At 33.5% G+C, this 21,667-nt stretch overlaps 1 protein-coding gene across 1 annotated transcript; it reads right to left on the bottom strand.

Moving 5' to 3' along the window:
- Positions 1–5,510: 5,510 nt before the first annotated feature.
- Positions 5,511–6,562, bottom strand: LOC106106583 (zinc finger protein 629). The gene has a single exon (XM_013287184.1). The coding sequence runs from the start codon at positions 6,450–6,452 to the stop codon at positions 5,529–5,531; it is 924 nt and encodes a 307-aa protein (XP_013142638.1). The 5' UTR covers positions 6,453–6,562; the 3' UTR covers positions 5,511–5,528.
- Between the last annotated feature and the right edge of the window lie 15,105 nt (positions 6,563–21,667).

Below are 21,667 nucleotides of genomic sequence, written 5' to 3'. Positions count from 1 at the left end.
TCTATTATTTGAATTATGCGGAGCTAAATATAAGTCACAATATAGTTAGTTCTTTTGCTACAAACAATTAAAAATGCTAGATAATATAAAAATGTCTTGTAATGTCTTGTCTTATATCCGTATTGCGTGGGAGTTCGCACAAGGTGCATATTTCATGTCAAATGGCAAAAAGGTCGACTAAACAAACACAAAAATCGGACCGAATCGATCATAACGTACTATTGACAATAAAAAAGTTAAACTGTCAATGTCAAACGTCAAAAAGCGCGCGTAATTTGGACCTGCACGAAACGAATTGCACAAAAGTTACTTGGAGTAGGTGCGTTTCGTGAGAATGCATTTGTATTTTTTTTTGCACATTTGAAGTCATGAATGACCATTATAACGTAATGACCACGGTAAATAACTCTATTTGCATTGTTAACCTAACTTTGTACCTTAAAAGTAGGGTGGATATCTTTTACTATAAACGGTGATAGATTTTATTGGATATTTTAAATTTTTCTAATTCCCAGAATTAACACATCTTTACTAATATTATAAAGAGGAAAAATTTAAATGTTTGATTTTAATGAATAGGCGTAAAAACTACTTGGCCGATTTTAAAAATTCGTTTACCATTAGAAAGGTAATTTTTCTATAAGTAACATAGGCTACATTTAATATTTTTTATTTTATTTTCACGCGGACGGAATCGTGGGCGAAAGATAGTTAAAAATGTAAAGGCAAAAAATATAGATTACGTAAAATACATACTTTCTCTGACATTAAAATAATAAAATTAATTCAATAAGGAATCATAAAGACAACATTTTTGACACCAAACATCAAAATAATAGTTTCTCAATACTTTTTCTCGTCTTAAAAAAAGTACTGAGACATTAACAAATGATGGTTACTTTAAATTGTTAAACGCAAGTAGCCTAAAGTCGCCAGGTAGCTGTTATAAAAAATACTAAATGCGGGAGTGATCCACCTGAATAAAGTTCCCATGACCGACACAATGCGAACTACTGTGACTTATTACGACTAATTTATGACCCTAAAATGTCACCAACTGGCTAATTACATTAACTACGTCGTAGTCTTAGACTCCAAAAATCAAACAAAAAAATGGGACCCACCTGCAAGCATTACCTTTCGGATAAAAAAAGAATTATCAAAATCGGTCCACTAGCGGCGGAGTTATGCCGAAACACACATAAAAAAAAAAAGAAAAAAAGACATATAGACGAATTGAGTACCTCCTTCTTTTGGGAAGTCGGACAAAAACCTTAATATGGCTACTTATAGTAAAATATAAAAATAACTAAAACCTACTAACGCTGGGTATAAAGTTTTCATTTATTTCATCATTACCTAGTTAATCTTTAGCGATAAGATGACTTAAATTTCAAAAGAATAAAGCTTAAGTTACGCAGTCCCTAACTTCATGAAGTTATCGGCCCAAAAACATTATTGAAAGGTTAAATGTAGCTGGGAAACCGGCTATTAATGACCGTAGATACACTGATGCTATGCTTTCATAGAAGTAACAGCTAATTTTATTACAAATCAAATAAAATTAACAGCTGGAAAATAAGAATAGACTCTTGAGATGAATCATTATAGACTTTACAATACCTATCTTTTGCCCAGGAGATCGTTCGCGGGGAAAAAAGGAAGTTATGTTCTTTCTGTCTATCCCCTAAAACTATGCCAAATTTCATCTAGATCCATTTAGTAGTATAGGCTACAAACTCTAGCAGACATCCATCCATCTAAACTTTCGAATTTACAATAGTAAGATTATGGTTTCATACTAAAAATTTATTTTTTAACTTTAGTGGAGTCTGCCCTTTTCGGGATTGACAAAACGTAACTTTTGTAATCAAACAAAGCATGTTTACATTAGTCCAGTCATTAATATCTGACGTTTTGAATTTTTTTATCTACTCCCGCGCCACCTGCGCCAAACGTCAAACGTTTATTTTTTTAATCTGTTGTTAATTCGGATACGCGCTATAAATCTATCCATTCAATTTGTTCGGCTTGTAGGCGGGTTATGGAATAAATAAAATTATGTCTGATTCCCAGCGTTTTTAAAGAAAATCCTCGTGTTGGTTTTTTGGATAATATTCGGGTCACACCTCTAAGCTAATCATTTTTTTCGCGGGAACATTTTTTTGGCATTGACAGTTTTTTTTAATTCGATAAGTAAAGGATTCCGATAGAATAGTTGATGTTGAAAAGCATATTTAACGTTAAATAATGTAATTAAATGCAGATGAAATGTACAGATATAAGTGTTCTAAAAAGAAAAGCGCATAAGATACATGCAAATTTTTTTTTATTTGAATTATCGTCACGGGAAAAATCTAGCGTTGAATTAATGATATTGAATTAGGTTAGAATAGGAACTAAGTGGAATGGTAGTTATTATCTTAGTTTTTTATGTTATAACTGGCTGTTCCCGTGCGGCTTCATCCGCATGAAATTATGAAAACTTTATTTTATTGTTTACAATTGTCAAATTAACAATAGCAAATGTCAAAATGACATGACATGACAAACCTTAGCAATCTTGCTTCCTTGATGTTGGCAGCAACTTATGGTCTCTTTCCCATATCCAAAATATTTGCCCTCTAAGTTTAATGGGGTTAAAATATATAGCCTAACGTGACGTAAGTGTAGGGCTTTTTATTAAAAAATGAATTATTCAAAAATATGTTGTAATTGCTGACATCTTAGGCAACAAAGAAGTGTTTGTTTACGCTTTATTATTATATAGATATATAGATATAATTTTTTTTTTATATCAAAAGGTGGCAAACGAGCACGCGGCCACCTGAATCCGCCAAAATGGCGAAGCGACCGCTGCCCATAGACATCCGCAATTGCAGATGCGTTGCCTACCCTTAGAAGACGGAGGAGGAGGCGCACATAAAGAGGATATTTCCCCTTCCTATGCATCTCCTCCACCGTCAAATGCACTTCTTCCCATCCTCTCCTTATAAGAAAAGGGTGGTAAAAAGGGACTAAAATTAGGCACCACACTCATCAGACGAAACAAAGAATGGCTTCCATTTCACGCCTGTCTTCTGTGTGGTCGTGGTATTACTGGGGGCGTGCCGGCCCTGCAGTGCTAAGATGTTAAAGCGGGCACTACCACTAAAAAAGAAAAGATATAGATATAGTATAGATGTGAATTATTAAACAGGGACACGTGTGATGTATTAATAAATATTTTACTATAGTCCTGTCAGTACTATTTAATTAATGGAAGGTAGAAAATGTTTGAATATTCTAAAATTCCTTTTCAAATCACAAGTGCGTTTGCTTTATTCAGTTTACAATGGCGGAGTCAAAATATTTTTACGACAAATTGTTCAAATTATACAAGAACGGAAGTCCGTACTCGAATGTATTTGTGTTTGAACATTGCGTTTTTTTTTTAATATAATAGAAAAATAGATGATGTATCGATATGTTTGATTTTGATACAAATATTATAAATACGTAAGGTTTATATGAATGGATGTTTGTTAGGGCTTTATAGCGTAAACGTCTGAACGGATCTGGATAAAATTTAGCACACATGTAGAGAATAGTCTGGAAGAACACGGGCTACTTACTTTTGTTTTTTAATACCACGCGGACTGATTCCCGTGCGAAAGCTAGTTTGTATGTAGATTTAAAGAATCCATTATTTTGTGAATATTTAAACATTTTGAAATAACAAAACGGTATTTCCTAATATAAAAAAAATAAAAAGAATACATGGAAACAAAGTAATTGATAAATCAACATCTTTTTTACACAATTTACTTTTAAAGAATTAAAAAAAAATGCCATACATTTCTCCAGAATTGAGAGTAATTGTCAATTTTCTAATCACCAGTATTTTTATGAATACGAAGGTATCCGACCTATTTATACGCAATGCAATAAATAAATCGTTTTTACTAAAATGGGGCCAAATTAGACGTATTCCCACGTCCTTATTTGTGTCGAAATATGTAAGAAATATCGGAAGTCCGTTAACATATCACAGTAGGGGGCAATCTTCGCCAGAGGACGTTGTTGTAAGATGTTTTCATTGCTCCCAGCTTGACGTCTTTAAAACTTTATCTATGTCACTGGGTCATTATGAAACAATTTAGAGCACGTACACACCTTTGATTAAACGATCGCACAACTGTTTAGTCGCTTGGATTCCTATGAGATTATATGGAGGTTGCACTACTTGATATTTAGTTGTGCTAAACAGTGTAATTAGCGGCGAAACACGACAATCGCAGAACTGATGTGCGATAGTTTAGTCTAAGGTGGGCCGGTCTTATAACAAAATAGAATTGTTGCTTTCTGTAGTCTTTTTATTTTTTCACAATTGTACATCTACTTATTTTAATTAAGAACATGGACTGCGTAATCTTACTTCTTACTAATATTATAAATGCGAAGACTTAGATGGATGGATGTTTGTTAGAGTTTGCAGCCTAAACGTCTGAACGGATCTTGATGAAATTTGGAATAGATGTAGAGGATAGTCTGCAAAACACATAGGCTATTCACTTTTGTTTTTTTAATTCTACGCGAACGGAGTCACGGGCGAGTTTATTAATAAAAGTTGAAATATTCTGTTTCAGTTAACTGGAACTTAATATAGTAGACTAGTCCCTGCCGGCTTCTCCGCGCGGAATTAAAAAAATATTTAGTTGACTATGTTTTCTTCCAGACTATGTTCTATATCTCTATCCCAAATTCTGGAGTAACGTTTTTTTTTAAAATAAAACGGGTCAAACGAGTGGCGAGATCACCGAGGTGGTCAACGACGACCATCGATATCCGCAGCACTAGAGGAACTACAGATGCGTTGCCGGCCTTTGAGGAAGTGATAATAGTAAGAAATAAAAAAAAACGTGATAATAAACCATCCATCCATTCAAAATCTTCCATTTATAATATTAGGAAGAAATAAGATAAAGGGTAGTAAATAAAAGGAAATTGATTTTGTTACAAATATATTTTATTACTATAAAATTATAGAAGTTCTTTGCACACATTCCATACACTTAAATACTTTATATCATTCTCAAAGATATATTTTATCTAAAATAGTTAACACATTTCGCTCTTTACAATATCAAATTGTTTATTTTCATAAAATCATTGAATTGAACACAAATTTTTGTTATTAAAAAATCTATATACAAAAAAGTCACGTCACTTTTCAGTACAATGATCGTAATTTTTAAACCCACATTTGTACACACGTCAAATATTACATTTTTAAAACCAATAAACTAACATTTGATACGATCCATAATGTTAAGTGAAAATTTTAAAGAGTTTTATCATTTTTATGCTCGGTTTCAGAAGTTCCATTTATTTTTTCACTACCTAATGATTCATTGATCTACGTTTCAACGTAGTAAAACTGAAGTTACGCATTTAAAAACGCATTTTATGATGTTATCGAACCAAAAACACTAAGGAATAGTTAATCGCTGGGAAACCGGCAAAACAACGAGATATAAACCAGTGTATCAATATCCGTAAAGATAAGGATATCCAGTCATATGAGGGATCGCGGAAAGTGGTACAAAAACAGGCATCATCCTTTCAGCTTGTAAATAATGTGTTCGGGTATGTTTTTTCAGATGATCTCTTCTTCCAAATTTCTTCCCGCAAGTGGGACAAGGATACGGACGTACTCCAGAATGTATCCGTTTATGTCTCGTTAATTCTTCATTCCTAGTGAAAGTCTTCCCGCAATTCTTTTCATCACATTTGTATGGTCTTTCACCCGTATGGATACGTATATGACCTTTCAGTTGACCGTTGTTTGAGAATCCAACCTGACAATGTGGACATCTGTATTTCTTTGGTCGCTGCTTTCTTGCGTTAAGGAGTTTAGCTTCGTTTTCTTGTTGGATTATTCTTGCGTATTCAAGTTCCATTGCATATCCTTGTGCTAAAGATTCTAGGAGTAAAGGGTCGGTTGGTGGTACTCCTAAAGCTTGCGCGATATCTGTTGCTATGTATTCTGGCATTTGATTGTATACTTGTATGTTTTGTGGTACGTTTGGATGTGTTAGTGGTACAGATGGTGTTTGTACATCTTTCTTATTTCGTTGTTCTTTCTCATGTTCAAGTAATCGATCACAAACCATACTTAGTTTTGTAACTGAACTGACAGTGTCTCGATCGATGTACTCCGATTTAATTTTTGGTTCATCTTCGATAGTTGTTGTTGAAACAGTCGCATCTTGTTGTAAATTATCATTTTTCTTAAAGGTACCTCTGATTTTTCTTAAACGATTTTCTCTTTTCTCGTCTAGTTTTCGTTTCTTTGTTTTAACTTCATCTATTGTGTCACTAGTCACGTCTATTTTCACTTCATTTGTTTCGCTTTCTTTCACATCCCAAGGTCTGAACAGCCTAGAATAGTTTTTCTCGACGGACAACATATCGATTCGTATCGTACGGACTAAACTCACTGACTGGGACCCTTCTTCGTGTCAACAACTTTTATATACATTTCTTTAACAATAAATTTAATAAAAGCATCCAAAAGAGGGACAGGATCAGCCATTGAATGGATGAAAGAGACGAAATATTTCTCAATTGTTGCACGCTTCTATCGAACTAACATTTTCGGATATGTTATAATCATTTGCTGAATGATTTTCAACCTTGACTTAAGTGTGTTGCAGTTTAAATTTGCTTGTGTTGATTGGTTTTTATGTTTCGTTTTCTTTGAGCTGGTTGTCATTGTGCTTGAGATAGGGGTGTGTATTGTTATTTATGTTGATTTTTGTGCATCTTTGGGAGGCGGTGCTGGGGGCCGAGCGATTCGCGCGAGTAGTCGCTGCCCTCCAGCTGCGAACTTGTTTGTTTTAATGGTTTCAGCATTTGTTGCGGTTCCCAAGCGACATAAAACGCGTACATAGCATGTTAGATGTATTGTAAACGATTTATGGGAGACTTAGCAATTTTGAGTTTTTAAAAATTTTAGGAAAGGTTTACGATTGCGTAGCAGCTAAAAGTAATCCTTAGTTTCTGTTATTTTACAAAATTAATGCGTTTATCAGGAAATTCTGTTAATTTTCTATGCATTTTACTGCTTTATTCACGGTCAAAAAGACTTCAATGGCAATCGATAATCTGATGAACGTTTTCACTAATTATCTCTTAAATTTAGGGGTCCCTTAAGCAGTAATTATGGTGCTCCTAGTAAGAATTTGTTTTCACCATAGTTTCACGTTTAAATCATGGAAGTTCATAATTTCTGTTTTGATGGTAGACCCTGAAACAAAGATACAAATATCTGAAAATACTGGCCGGTTAAAAAAGGGCATAAGAAATAAGAGTAAAAACTAAAAAAATGCCTAATCTGTACAACCAAGCACAAAGATTCAAAATAAAAACAGCTAAAGGAAAGATATTTTTTTAAATAAAAATGTCATATCAAAATGTATCACTAGCAAACAAATCGAATTAAATCTCACACAATAGGCTTGATTGCGTTGTATTTGGTACATTTTTAGTTGGTTTCCAAACGGAATACGGAATCGAGGCGATCTGTCAAATTCCGTGTCCCGCGTGATGGATCATCCGCCATCTTGATTGCGTAATACTGGCCATGCATTTTTTTTTGTTTATTCAACAAATCTGCGGTTTTTAGATGAACAAGCTGTTTACACTATAAATACAAAGATTTTCCTGAGGTCATTCTAAAAACTGTGCTGTAATAAAAAGAAAGGATATCAATGTTTTTGCGTGCAATTTGAATTATTTAAAAAAAGAAATTAAGCATGCAGTTAACTGGTTACTCAGAAAAACCTTTAAAATGCATTTTGTTTAATCGTCTTTATCATCAGTATGTAGAAAAAAATAATGAAACATAATTTTAACGGTCATCTCTTCAATTTTTTGCACAAACCTTTTATTCTAAAATCGATTCGTCAACTTCCTGTCAGTTATCGAATCTCCTTTCGTAATATCGTTTTATTTGTAGGCTTTCTGAGATCGCGCCTTAAAGTCGCGGGCGCAGATGATCGATATTCCGTTACACTTTTGAATTTCGAATATGAATTTTGATAGATGATTTTTTTGAAATTCGAATCAAAAATTAAAATTTTTTATTCACGGACATTTTGGAAAAACGAAACCATTGTAACTAGTCAATTGAGGTGTTTTTAAATTTTATCTTAGATTCTTATTAAATAAATAAGTTTAGCATGTCAGTTAAATATAAAGTAGTAAAAACATGACATAAATATACGTACACATCTTTACGAAAACAAACGCTTACATACATTTATACATCCACATACGCATGCACACGTCTACACACAAACACACACACAAGCATCCATGCACATTATGTAAATACAAACACATATTTTTTTTTTTTATAGCATAAGGTGGCAAACGAGCAAGCGGCGCGCCACCTAAACGGCGAAGCGACCGCTGCCCATAGACATCCGCAATTGCAGATGCGTTGCCTACCCTTATACGACGGAGGAGGAGACGCGCATAAAGAGCATATTTCCCCTTTCTATGCATCTCCTCCACCGTCGAATCCACTTCCCCTTCCCAACCTCTCCTTATAAGAAAAGGGTGGTAAAGAGAAAGGGACTTAAATTAGGCCTCCGGCACCACACTCATCAGACGAAACACGGAATTGCTTCCATTTCACGCCTGTCTTCTGTGTGGTCGTGGTATTACACCGGGCGTGCCGGCCCATTCGTGCTAAGATGTTAAAGCGGGCACTACCACTGTTAAATAATACACCAAGTAGCTCATTACAAAATCTTTTCATGTATAACTCTCATCTTATTTTGTAACCATGTATTTTAAATTCCGCAAGACAATCGTTAAAAGATGACGCTGCCTCCTGAACACACAGTTATTACTAGCTCAGGAGACAGAGTCCCACTAACTGTACTAAACTGTTTTAAATCAATAAACAATTTTTTGTATTTTTTATTTTATAAAGTAAATATGTGAAAAAAATTAAAACATAGTAATAATAAGCTCTAACTAAATTTATTTGTTTTTAAACTATAAAGAGAGCCCAAAAGATTCACACTGTAACGAATACATCTTTAAAATCAAGGTATCTTAATATCTTTATATCAAAATCATATAAATCTTTACAATAATACGTTAAGGAATTCTTAAGCGAATTTTAGTTAGAATTGTCGAGTAGCGTGACAACTTTATAAGTTATATTTTCGTGTATTTGGTGTAGTTTTTTGGCGTCTTTGTGCGTTACGATTACTACGGTTGTCGTGATTGTGCAAGCTTCATCAATGGAGCCTTTCTACAGGATGTTACGTTTTATTCCGTCGTGTTAAAAATATTAAATTGAACGTTGACTTTATAAAAAATGACTTTTAAATATAATAAAGCGTATTAAAAATATATACACAAAAATATACTTTGTATACCATTTATCTTAATTTATGTATTTCATCAGTTAAATCTTACTAATATTATGAACGAGCCGTTGCCCGCGACTTTGTCTGCGTGGTATTAGAAAACATACAAACTACATGAATTACAAAAAGCTACGTATCCCTTGGGAAGCGGACATTTCTCGGGGATGAAGCTTATCCCATGTGTACTCCAGACTTTGTTTTATATCTGTGCGAAATTTCAATACAATATGTTGAACCGTTGCAGAATGATCGAGTAAACATTAAAAAACTAAATTAATGAATCCCACGGGAACCGTAACTATTCCAGGGATAAAAAATAGCCTATGTGTTCTTTCAGACTATGCTCTAAACCTGTGCTAAATTTTATGGAGATCCGTTCAGCCGTTTAGGCTACAAACGCTAGCAAACATCCATCCATCCATCCATCTATCCACCCATCCATCTAAACTTTCGCATTTATAATATTAGTAAGACGTAAGGCCTTTAAGGCTTTAAAGGCTGAAGGGATCTCGATGAAATTTGGCATTGTAATGGATAGTCTGGAAGAGCACATAAGCTACTTAATTTTGTTTGCTTAATTCCATGCGGATCACTCGATTGTAATTCAATAAAACTCATTTCAACAATTTTGGCAGAAAACTCTGTCTACCTGAACACCCTGTAGTATAAATACGTTGTGTGGTCTTGTATAGTATTAACACAATAACTATAACCTCATAATCGGCCGCAAAACAAAATGCGCTATAAATTCAAAATGGCTGACAGTTCATTGTGCCCGCACCCATTGATAAAAGCAGACTGGACGACGCCACGGGTTTTCGTTTTACTAGTTTTTAAGTTATATCGTCAATTTAAGAGCTCAGTTTAACCCAATTTTAAGAATGTTTATGTTTTTATTTATGTGACATACTTGTGGAAAACATAAAATAGTACTTAAAAGAAAAAAAAACGTATAAACGCCATTATAATGTACTAGAATTTATTAAACCTTAATGAAACGTAATTAGTAGGTTTTTAATTTTCTTTACACATAAATGTAGATTCTCAAAGAGACTGAAAAAATTTTTTATTGACGACTCACTTTAAAACTAAACAGCTAAGGTTATATTTTTGTCTATAAGAAGACAGAGTTTTTTTAGTACGTTTCTGTAACTTTTATTTAGTACATTTTAATGTTTTAATAGATTTTAAAAACTATATTTTCGGTTTTTCCGAAACAAACTGGCTGAAAATATCAACTTTAAAATAAAAAAAATACGATATCAATATATTTAATCTGTGGAACCCTTAATCGGAACCGCAACAGGGCTGTAACGGGCCATCAAGTGGTCGACTCACCCTAATGTTAGGGTCACTGGGGTGGAGTCACCCCCTCCTAGGAAATAAGAAGGGGAATATCACGAAGGGGAGATACAAAAATTAGGGTTACAATCTATTTGATTTAATATATCTTTGCGTTAAACCATTAATGTTTTATTTATTGTTGAAGGATATGAAAGAAGTTATGGGATAAGATTTGTAAATTTACGCTTTGATGAATCCATATTGGGGTAGGCAGAGTTATTGGATTCCTAAAGGTCGCACAGTAAGATTTGCAACATAAAATTTAAATCCAGAGGTAGCGAATTACGCTGTTTAATTTATCCACTTCTTTTGTAAATTATTGAGAAGAATATATCTATAATAACGTTAGTTAATGTTAGTTAAAAAAGTGTTCAAGCGAAAACAGTTGTTGTTGATATACTTTAGCTACAAATGCACAGTTTGTAATGGTGAAAATATTACGATATTACTGGGAGTACAAAAGTGTTATATTAACACAATACACCCTTGAAACTTACAAAACAATTGTACTTTTTACTAATGTTATAAATAAATAAGAATAACAATAAATAGGACTTTTATTGCCATAAAAACAAGCTACAAATAAAATCTTACATACATCAACGTTAAAGCTAGTAAAAAATGTGGCAAAAGGCGGCAAGCTCAGCTAACGCAGAGACGGCGCAGGCCGTTTCTGCGCTGGTTTTCAGCTGGCCCCTTTACACATAAGTGGGATGATTTAATCTTGATAGACATTAAAAAAAAGTAATAAAATAAACAAAGTTGAATAAGTAATAAAAAACGAAAGTTTAGATGGTAGTGTTAGAGTTTGTAACCTAAACTGTTGAACGTATCTCGAAAAATTGGTTTAGATGTAAACGGCCTGGAAGAACACATAGGCTGCTTTATTTTTTTTAATTCGAACGGACTTGTACTTTATAACTCAGTATTTATAAAATAAGTATACAGTATGTAATGAACAGATCGATCATCCTACTTGACAAAATTTCTTTTATCGCAAAACATTTGTTAAAGGGTTGATACATCCATCTTAATATGTCAAAGAATTAATTCAAACAAACACGTGTTATAACAGGGCTTTGATGGATTTTGATTTATATACAAACTTTAAAACTTTACAAATGAACGTGGTACAAAGTTTAACTAAATTAATTAACCATTTAATGGCTGTCAGCCCCCACTCTTGCCAGGAAAAAGATTGGCAACTCCACCTTGGAGTCATATTAACGTACTATCGATTGGTGACAAAATTTCCAGGAAACTCAATGGGTTTTCCCTCCAAAAATTGACCACTTCATAACCCTGCCAGGCTAGGATTAGGCAACACCAGGTTGTGTTTGTGTGTCACCAACATGTTTAAAAGAATGTGCTCTTTCATGTAATGTAGGTTTTATCAGTAAATCTGATGATGGAAGGTCATCACTAGTTGTATCCCTAACTATTAGGAATAAACTGAGTATAAGCAAATATTAGTACAAACTTCATATCGCGTTTATTTGTAAGGCTGTAGATCATCAGCACTCTATACGTCCTCATTAAGAAGCTCAATCTTCAAAATTTCTTCGCCGATATGGTCTTTTTTATTAAAGGTGGCAAACGAGCAAGGGGCCAGTTGAATCCGCCACAACGACGATACGATCGCTGCCCATAGAAATCCGCGATCGCAGATCCGTTGCCTACCTTTATCCGACGGAGGAGGAGACGCACATAAAGAGGATATTGCCACTTCTTATGCATCTCCTCCACTGTCAAATCCACTTCCACTTCCCCTCCTTCCTCTCCTTATAAGAAAAGGGTGGTAAAGAGAAAGGGACTTAAATTAGGCCTCCGGCACCACACTCATCAGACGAAATACGGAATTGCTTCCATTTCACGCCTGTCTTCTGTGTGATCATGGTATTACACCGGGCGTGCCGGCCTTGCAGTGCTAAGATGTTAAAGCGGGCTCTACCACTGTAAAATCCGCAATTGCAGACGCTTTGCCTACTCTTAATTGACGGAGGAGACGCACATAAAGAGGATATTTCCCCTTTCTATGCGTCTCCTTCGCTGTCAATCTATTCTTTCCGTATAAAAAAGTGTGGAAAAGGAAAAGGGAAAATCAGGCCTCCGCTACCACACTCTTCAGAAACGCGGATTTGATTCCACTTCACGCCTGTCTTTAGCGTGGTCGTTGTATTGCACCGTGCAGTGAAGCGGGCTCTACTAATGTAAAATGTGCAGGTTACATCACGATGTTTTTCTTCAACGTAAGAACGTCTGTTAAATGTACATATGAAATTCATAAATTAATAAACAAATTGGTACATGGATTCGAACCTTCGATAGCCTACAAACCATATGTCAAAATGCTGCAGAGCTGTCATCCTGCGTATTCACGGTCCAGTGCTCTGTCTCTGTGCAGTGCCGACAAGGTGAGACTGACGCGATGCCGACAAACAAACAAACAGACGTTGACGCCCCGCCCACGCGGCGCTCTTCAAAGGTGTCAACTGTGTAGCGAGATTAAACTGTCTTGATGCTGAAGTGTAAATAGAAAACGGAAAATAATACAAAATCAATGGTAGTTAAACGTCTTTAAATATCTTCAGTTATTTATTTTCTAAATCGTCATAAAGAAGCTTAAATATTTATTAAAATAAAAACTTAAAAGTGAGCCTTTTGTCATACGGATAAAATAGTAAAAAACAGTCTTTAACACCTTATGGATCAAGATGTTGCGATAAAAGTGAACGAATACTTTTCAATTATAGAACTTGTATAGTACATAATGTACATATGCGTTATGTAATATTATTATAGTTCGGGTAATCTATATTAATATTCACTTACATACATATATACACACACATACGCATGCACACGTTCAAACACAAACACACACAATACACCAAGTAGCTTATAACAAAATATTTTTTTTTTATGTATAACTCTCTAATCTTATTTTGTAACAATTTATTTTAAATTCCGCAAGACAATCATTAAAAGAAGACGCTGCCTCCTGAAACACAGTTATTACTAGCTCAGGAGACAGAGTCCCACTAACTGTACTAAACTGTTTTAGTTCAATAAAGGATTTTTATTTTTTTTTATTTTTTTATTTTAATATTATAAAGGCGAAAGATTTGGATTTTTTTTATGCATTGTCATAACTCAAAAACTGCTGCACCGATTATAAAAATTCTTTCATAATTAAAAAGCTACATTATCACTGAGCAACATAGGCTGTATTTTATTATATAATAATTCAAAAGCAACAGTTAGTATTTAATAAAAGGCTAAATCAATGTTAAAAAATTAGACAAATGGTCATGTTACATACAATTCTGTATCTTACTTATCGATTTAACTTTCAACCATTTTATTTGAAACAAATGAAACGCTTAATAAATACGTTTATTTTAAACTAGCTGTTGCCCGCGACTCCGTCCGGGTGGAATTAAAAAAAAAACAAAAGTGAGTAGCCTATGTGTTCTTCCAGACTATCCTCTCCATCTGTACCAAATTTCATCGAAACCCGTTAAGCCATTTAGGCTATAAACTCTAACAAACATCCATCCATCTAAACTTTCGCATTTATAATATTAGTATGATTATACAAACCTTAAGTTATTAATACAAACGCTTTTGTAACACTCAACAACCTCTAAAGCGGTTATCTTTACATGTGTTAAAGCTTTATCGGAATAAATAAGGCTTCCATTCACGTCGATACTTAAATAACGATATCACAGTGTCAATTGAACAAATAAAGGCATTTGTAAGTTCGCAAAGTGCCGAAACGCTTTGAAGTGTTTGCGGCGTCCTCTTCAGCCACGCCCTTGAACTTTTGTGGTGTGTCTGAAATTGTTTATTATCTGTGGACATTTTTAGAGATCCTTGTAACTAATAAAACATTACTATAAATTCTTTTAATTTATTTTTTAGTAGCCAGACTTAGACGAAAAAAAATATTAATTAGCCAATTCCGTCTGCAATCCTAAATCTATATCTATACTAATAAAGGGGGAAAGATTTGTATTTTTGTATTTGGTTAAATAACTCAAGAAATACTAAGTCGATTATAAAAATTATTTCGCCATAAAATTGCTAAGTTATCAGTGAGTAACATAGGGTATGTTTTTGTTTATTATTTTTTTAATTTCACGCGGGCGAAGTATCGAGCAACAGCTAGTGGTAAAAATACTTTCTTATTCCTTTCATTATTCTTGCTAAAACCGAGACAATAATATTTCAGCTGTAGAGAGTTATACAAGTGAGCTTATACACCGCTATACAAGAAAAAACATACAGACAAATTGAATACCTCCTTCTTTTGGGAAATCGGTCAAAAATGAGTAAAATATGACGAGAGGTCAATAAGAATGGTGACGGATTTTAGGGAGAACGACGCAGAGAAAAAGTAGTTAATCAAGGCGTTAATTAAATCGTTATTGTACAGAACCCTACCTTCCGTTCGATATAAAATTTGGTTAACCTTAAAAATGTATCAATAACATAATTTAGTTTAAAAGAAGTCGGCATTGGATTGACGTGGCGAATCATTGTTTGCTCCACATTGTCGGTACGGGAGGCTGTCAACAGTTTGTGTACTTTAGTGCTCCATCATTGTTATTAGTCAATGCCATTGTTACTGTTCTTTGATGTTACAACTAGCGGTATACTTCAGTACTCTACTATATGTGAATACTTGAACGTAAAATCGGTGTGTGTCTTTTAAGGCGTCACGCGTTACTGATGGTACTTATCACGAGCGCGCGGTAATCGGCAAACCTACGTACGGCTATAGTTTATCTAAATAAGATAGATTAGTTTGATAATTCATTTTAAATTTAGTAGAGATGGTTGTGTAAAGTCAGTCACGAATCTTATCGATTTTAGATTTTTATTTTTATAGAAGTTGGAATTCATAGATTCATAGTTATAACTTATGAATTAAAAAACACTGTTCTCAAATTAATACTGACCATTATAAATGATGAGTAAATAAATAATCGAATTTGATTTCGCTACTATTTCTGTCATTACTAAATTCTCTACACTATAATCAATACTAGAATTGTCCTCTATATTAGTTAATAAGAAAATAATAATTTTAGTTGAGTTTGATAGTTATTTGAACTGAATATCGATAGTTCACAATTGTTCGCTGCGTGTGTTTCGTCACTACGATACCTGTCTATTAAGTATGGCATTTGCCTTCATACAAATTGAATTCGATACTTCATATGCGTCATTTATCAAACTAATCTAACTTATTTAGACAAACTAAACACACTTTACCTACTCCTTTAAGTTTCTTGCGCCATGAAATATCGCCTTGAACAACGTTTACTTTCTATATAAATTATAATACAAATTCAAGCCAACCAATAATAAAGAAATATCGACTTTTGCGAGAACATTACGTGGATAAAGTAAATGGTAATTCGAAAGTGTTTAAGATGGATGTGTGGTGTGACAAGAATGGATAAAGTTAAGAATGTGTATATTAAAAGAAGTTTGAAAGTAGCGCCAGTGGTGGAGAAATTGAGAAGCAAAAGGTTAGCGTGGTATGGACATGTTATGCGACGAAACGATGGTGACATAAACCTGAAAGTGTTAAGATTGAATGTGGATGGCTACAAAGGAAGAGGAAGACCGAAGAAAGTATGGATGGATTGTGTGAGAGAGGATATGCTTAAGAAAGGAGTGGATTCAGATATGACAGCTGATAGAGATGTAAGGAAGAGCAGCACATACTGTGCCGACCCTCCGTAAGGGATAAGGGCAAGTTGATGGTGAAAGTGTTTAATACTGCCTTCTATAATAAAAGCACGATAATTTGGAAAGTGTCGACAATTCTGGATTAATCGATAAAGTAGAAGCTACCATTTAGATTGCTATAAAGGTTAATATATTCAGTCGGATTTGATGGTTCCTTAAGTTTCGCTAGCGGTACAATATAGCCACAGATATATTCCATTCTCAACTACAAACTGACCACAAAAAAATGCCAACCGCGAACTATAAAATCCTCGTCAAAGCCACAGAAATATAAAGATAAATGATATCAGCCATAATGTGAGTGAAGTGAGGTGGAAAAGCCGGCTGCAGAACGTCGACCATAGATACATAACACGTGCTACGTCTATGGTTTAGTAGATATCTATAATCTTATTAAAATATTATAAATGCGAAAGTTTGTTAGAGTTTGTAGCCTAAAAGACTGAACGGATCTCAATGAAATTTTGCATAGACGTAGAGGATATTTTGGAAGAACACTTACGCTACTCATTTTGTTTAATTTTCATGCGGACGGAGTCACGAGTAACATCTAGTAATATTATAAAGAAGAAAGATTTGTAAGTATTACAATAACTAAAAACTACTAGGCCGATTTACTATTCTTTCACCTTTAAAAAGCTACGTTATCAGTGAGTAACGTAGAATATAATAGGTATATTTTTTTTTATTCCACGCGGGCGAAGTCGTGGGCAACAGCTTGTGTGTAATATATGTATTTTACATACATAGATGGTTATCAGAAAACTTAACTTAATGTCTTACTCAGAGATATTTAGTAATCGCTAAGGATTACTGGGTTGCATTATTTAAGTCTGAGAGTGGAAACAGAAACCCGGTTGCAATTTCTCTCGTGTTGGATGATAAGGGGTTAAATTAGTTGGTGTCAATGAACTTGACTTGAAAAAACTGTTTTTTTATACATTAAAGTTAATGAAATTAATAGTTTTGTCTGCCAGTATTTAACAGTATTCGAGGACAAATCGAGATGGTCTCTTCCAATCTAAAGGCACAAACTTTTATAGCCCGTGTTTATCTATAGTTTTTTTTTCTTTAGCGGCAGATGTGCGCGGAAAGGACAATATTTCATATGTTATTGTTCTGTGGCCGCACGTCACGTTATGCCTTTGCCCGACGCGGTGACACTTCACTGCGATAGAAACGTTATTTGACAGCCCGCGAATATGCCGCCATATTTATTTCGATAATTAATGTAGTTGTAAAATAATGCTTTTTATAAAGTACTAACTGTTGCTTGCGGCTACACCCGTGTGAAATTAATAAAAATATAGCTTAGCGTAGCTTATAAACGGTGAAAGAATTTTTGATATCGACTCAGTAGTTTTTGAGTTATTTCAATACATACAAAAATACAAATATTTTTTGTTTGTTTTATTAGTAAAGAGTATAGATCTTATTAATATCATAAATGCGAAAGTTTAGATGGATGGATGTTTGTTAGAGTTTGTAGCCTAAACGGCTGAACGGATTTGGATGAAATTTGACATAGATGTAGAGGATAGTCCGGAAAAACACATAAGCTACTTACTTTTTTAATTCCCTGCGAATGGAGTCGCGGGCGAAAGCTAGTATTAAAATAATGAATTAAAATATAGTTAACTTAAACTTTTTTTCAGTGGTATTTAAAAAAAAATGAAATCGCAAAAATTATTTAATATTCATAACGTTAGGATACAATAATGTATATCCATACAAATAAAGGTATGAATAGTAATTGACATTACTAGAACTTAAGTGCGAAAAGACAGCAAACACTTGAATCCTCAACAAATCCGATTAAGAATCTCGTAAACATTAAAGTATCGCTGTGAAGTGTCAACCGCTTAAGCCGACATAATGCTTTTAAAATCCCAACCCAATTTAGCCAGCGCAATACCTTAAAAAACTCTATAGTCCTCATTGTGCGAATATTACTAAAGAATTACCGTCACAATCTACTCTATTTCAACGCAATAAGGTATAAAATCCTTTAATTTATATTTATTATAAAATTGTCGATCCTAACAGAACCGTTGACTTTTACTATTGAGTATTCCATTGTGCTTTTAACCACAATAGCTAATGTACTCTTGTCCTTTTTCAACAATGTCATCTATACTAAGTTCTGTGATATACAAAATTATTATTCATTCCATAAAATATAATCTGATCTTTAAATCTATGACATTAAGGATGTATTTTGCATGAACTTTCCTTCTTTGGGTGTGTAATAAGTTTGTTGTTATTTGTAATTGAGTATTTGACTTCGGTAAGTACGTGTGACGGGGTAAGACGAAGTGTATCGAATTTCAGAGACATTTTAATTATTAGCTCAGCTTGATCTATGTTCAGAAAGTGTTAGAGAATTGTTAAAGGTTGGCTACACTTGTTATGACAATTAATTTCGAAATATCAATTAAAAATAGAAATATTTACTTATTTAGCTTACAAAGACTCCGTTTGCATGGAATTAAAAAAGTAGCCTATGTGTTATTCCAGACTATCCTCTAAACCTATGACAAACATCGAGTTCTGTTCAGATTAGGCTACAAACTAACGAGCAACCATCTAAACTTTTGCATTTATAATATTACTAACTTTCGACTGCGACTAAATTCTTTCTTCGTTCTTCGAAACTATCCTCTACATCCATACGAAATTTCATCGAAATCCGTTCAGCCGTTTAGGCTACGTACTCTAAAAAACTGCCATCCATGTAAGCTTTCGCAATTATAATAAGACTAGCTTACGCCCGCGACTTCAGCATTTATAATATTAGTATGATTTAAAAATGTTAATATATAAGATGTTACTTAAAATAAATTTTATAAACATACATACTCTCAGATGACAGTTAGAGTCTAGATTAATAACAATAATTAGTATTGTCTAATATTAATAGTGACAATTATTAATGATTTTCGTAAAAAAACAATCACGACTAATAAACTGACAAAGTGTTTACACTTTCATAGTATTTTTTTAAATCCTACTAATATAAAAACAAAAGTTTATCTAGATGGATGTTTGTTGAAGTTTGTAGCCTAATAGACTGGACGGATCTCGATTAAATTCGGCATAGATGTAAAGGATAACCTGGAAGAACACATAGGCTACGTACTTTTTAATTCTGCGCAGAAGTCGCGGGGGAAAGTAGTATATAAATGTTTAAAACATTGTCGAATATTACCGTGTACTCTACACAATAAAAATATGTTGAAAATAAATCGTGGTTTTGAACAATGAGTGTAAACTTTCGCACATCTGTTCCGCCACACCCATCTGTTTAAGGGCTCCGTTTATATGACGCCCCTTTCATATCTAACCTCTGTGACAAGATATGGAACCCTTGTTGTAGTAATATAAAAAATAAAAATATTTATCGACGTTCACAGAAATATAAGAGTTGTTTTTAGTGTAAATTTTAATAAAAATAGAAATTTTGATATTCGTAATTGTAACGTAAGCGTAATAAAATATTAAACACAGCTAAAAGATATAATTAATCAGACTGTTGTTTTTTTACAATTTATAATATTCATCAAGATTGTTAGTGCAAAAGAAACAAAAAAAGTACAAGTGAATAAGCTTACACAATTTTCTGCGTAATTAGTGCCAGAGCCATCTATTGTTCAGTTTATTAACCTTAAGTTTAGGATTGAAATAACTCAAATCTTTTAGCCGATAGATGTCGCTAATTTAAAATTGTACAGGAATATAACTAGCTAGTTCTATTAAGATTCTAATTTTTCTTATAATCTTGTATGTTACTTATTCCGAATGATTTATACAATCTTATTAGAAAAAAATCTGTTATTATAATAAACTTAATGAATAGTTCCGATAAGAATTAAAAAATAATTATTTTGTAACTTTTGTTAAGTTACTTAAGTTGGACAATTTATGTTAAAACAAATATGTTTGTTACTGTACTTAATTAGAGAACAAAACAATGTCGAGTACGTAATCGATTGCTACGGGATTACGTCAGCCGCGCTACGAGGGTCGTAGAGCATGCGTAGCGATGACGTAGACTCATATTGCTACGGAATGACGTATTCTTAACGTCTACGGGTATGCTTTTACTATGAATAACAATTTGTTAAAATCTTTTAGATTTTATTCTATAGTTTTTTTTGAATACATTAAAATATAGAATAAAATACAATAAGATTGTTATACAATCTTACTAATATTGTAAATGCGAAAGTTTAAATGGATGGATGGATAGATGGGTAGATGGATGGATGGATGGATGGATGTTTGTTAGCGTTTGTAGCCTAAACGGCTGAACGGATCTCCATGAAATTTGGCACAGGTTTAGAGCATAGTCTAGAAGAACACATAGGCTACTTTTTATCCCGGGAATAGTTACGGTTCCCGTGGGATTTATTAATTTACTTTTTTAATGTTTACTCCATCATTCTGCAACGGTTCAACATATCTTATTGAAATTTAGCACAGATATAAAACAAAGTCTCGAGTACACATGGGATAAGTTTCATCCCCGAGAAGTGTCGGGTTCCCGAGGGATACGTAGCTTTTTATAATTTATATAGTTCATATGTTTTCTAATACCACGCGGACGAAGTTGCGGGCAACAGCTCGTAGCACATAATCTTAAAATAAATTGGAGGAGTTTTACATAAATGAGTTATATAATACTACAAATAGACAATACATAGTTAAAAATAAAAGAAAAAATATATGACATCATTAAATAAAAATTGCATAAACCAATGTAAATCGCTTAGTAGTGTTCATTCATTGAAATTACCCTGTGATAAAATGAAAGAAAACAAACAAAAACCCTCTCAACTTTCACCACAATGAAAATACCTTGCAATTATCCATAACAAGTGTACGCCATGTCTTCATTTTCTGTCAATGCTGTAACATTTTTATTCAATAACTTATAACAAGGAATACATTCTAAAAACAACCTTATTTTCCACTTAATAAAGTCGAATTTCATAACGAACGTATACCAATATTACAGATTAAATATTAACAAACAAATATAAACTTTATAAGTATAAAAATAAAAATCATAAATGAATAATGCAGATGTTTTTAGTTTGTGGGTTTGAAGACGCGCAGACGCGAGA

The sequence above is a fragment of the Papilio polytes genome, unplaced genomic scaffold, assembly GCF_000836215.1.
Source record: "Papilio polytes unplaced genomic scaffold, Ppol_1.0 DF822178.1, whole genome shotgun sequence".
Lineage (NCBI taxonomy): Eukaryota > Metazoa > Arthropoda > Insecta > Lepidoptera > Papilionidae > Papilio > Papilio polytes.
Note: the sequence above shows the minus strand (reverse complement) of the source record. Positions and strands in the feature narration are given on the sequence as shown.

Bases quoted from the DNA above. Each gene is read 5' to 3' on its own strand.
- LOC106106583 (XM_013287184.1), bottom strand. From the start codon at position 6,452: ATGTTGTCCGTCGAGAAAAACTATTCTAGGCTGTTCAGACCTTGGGAT.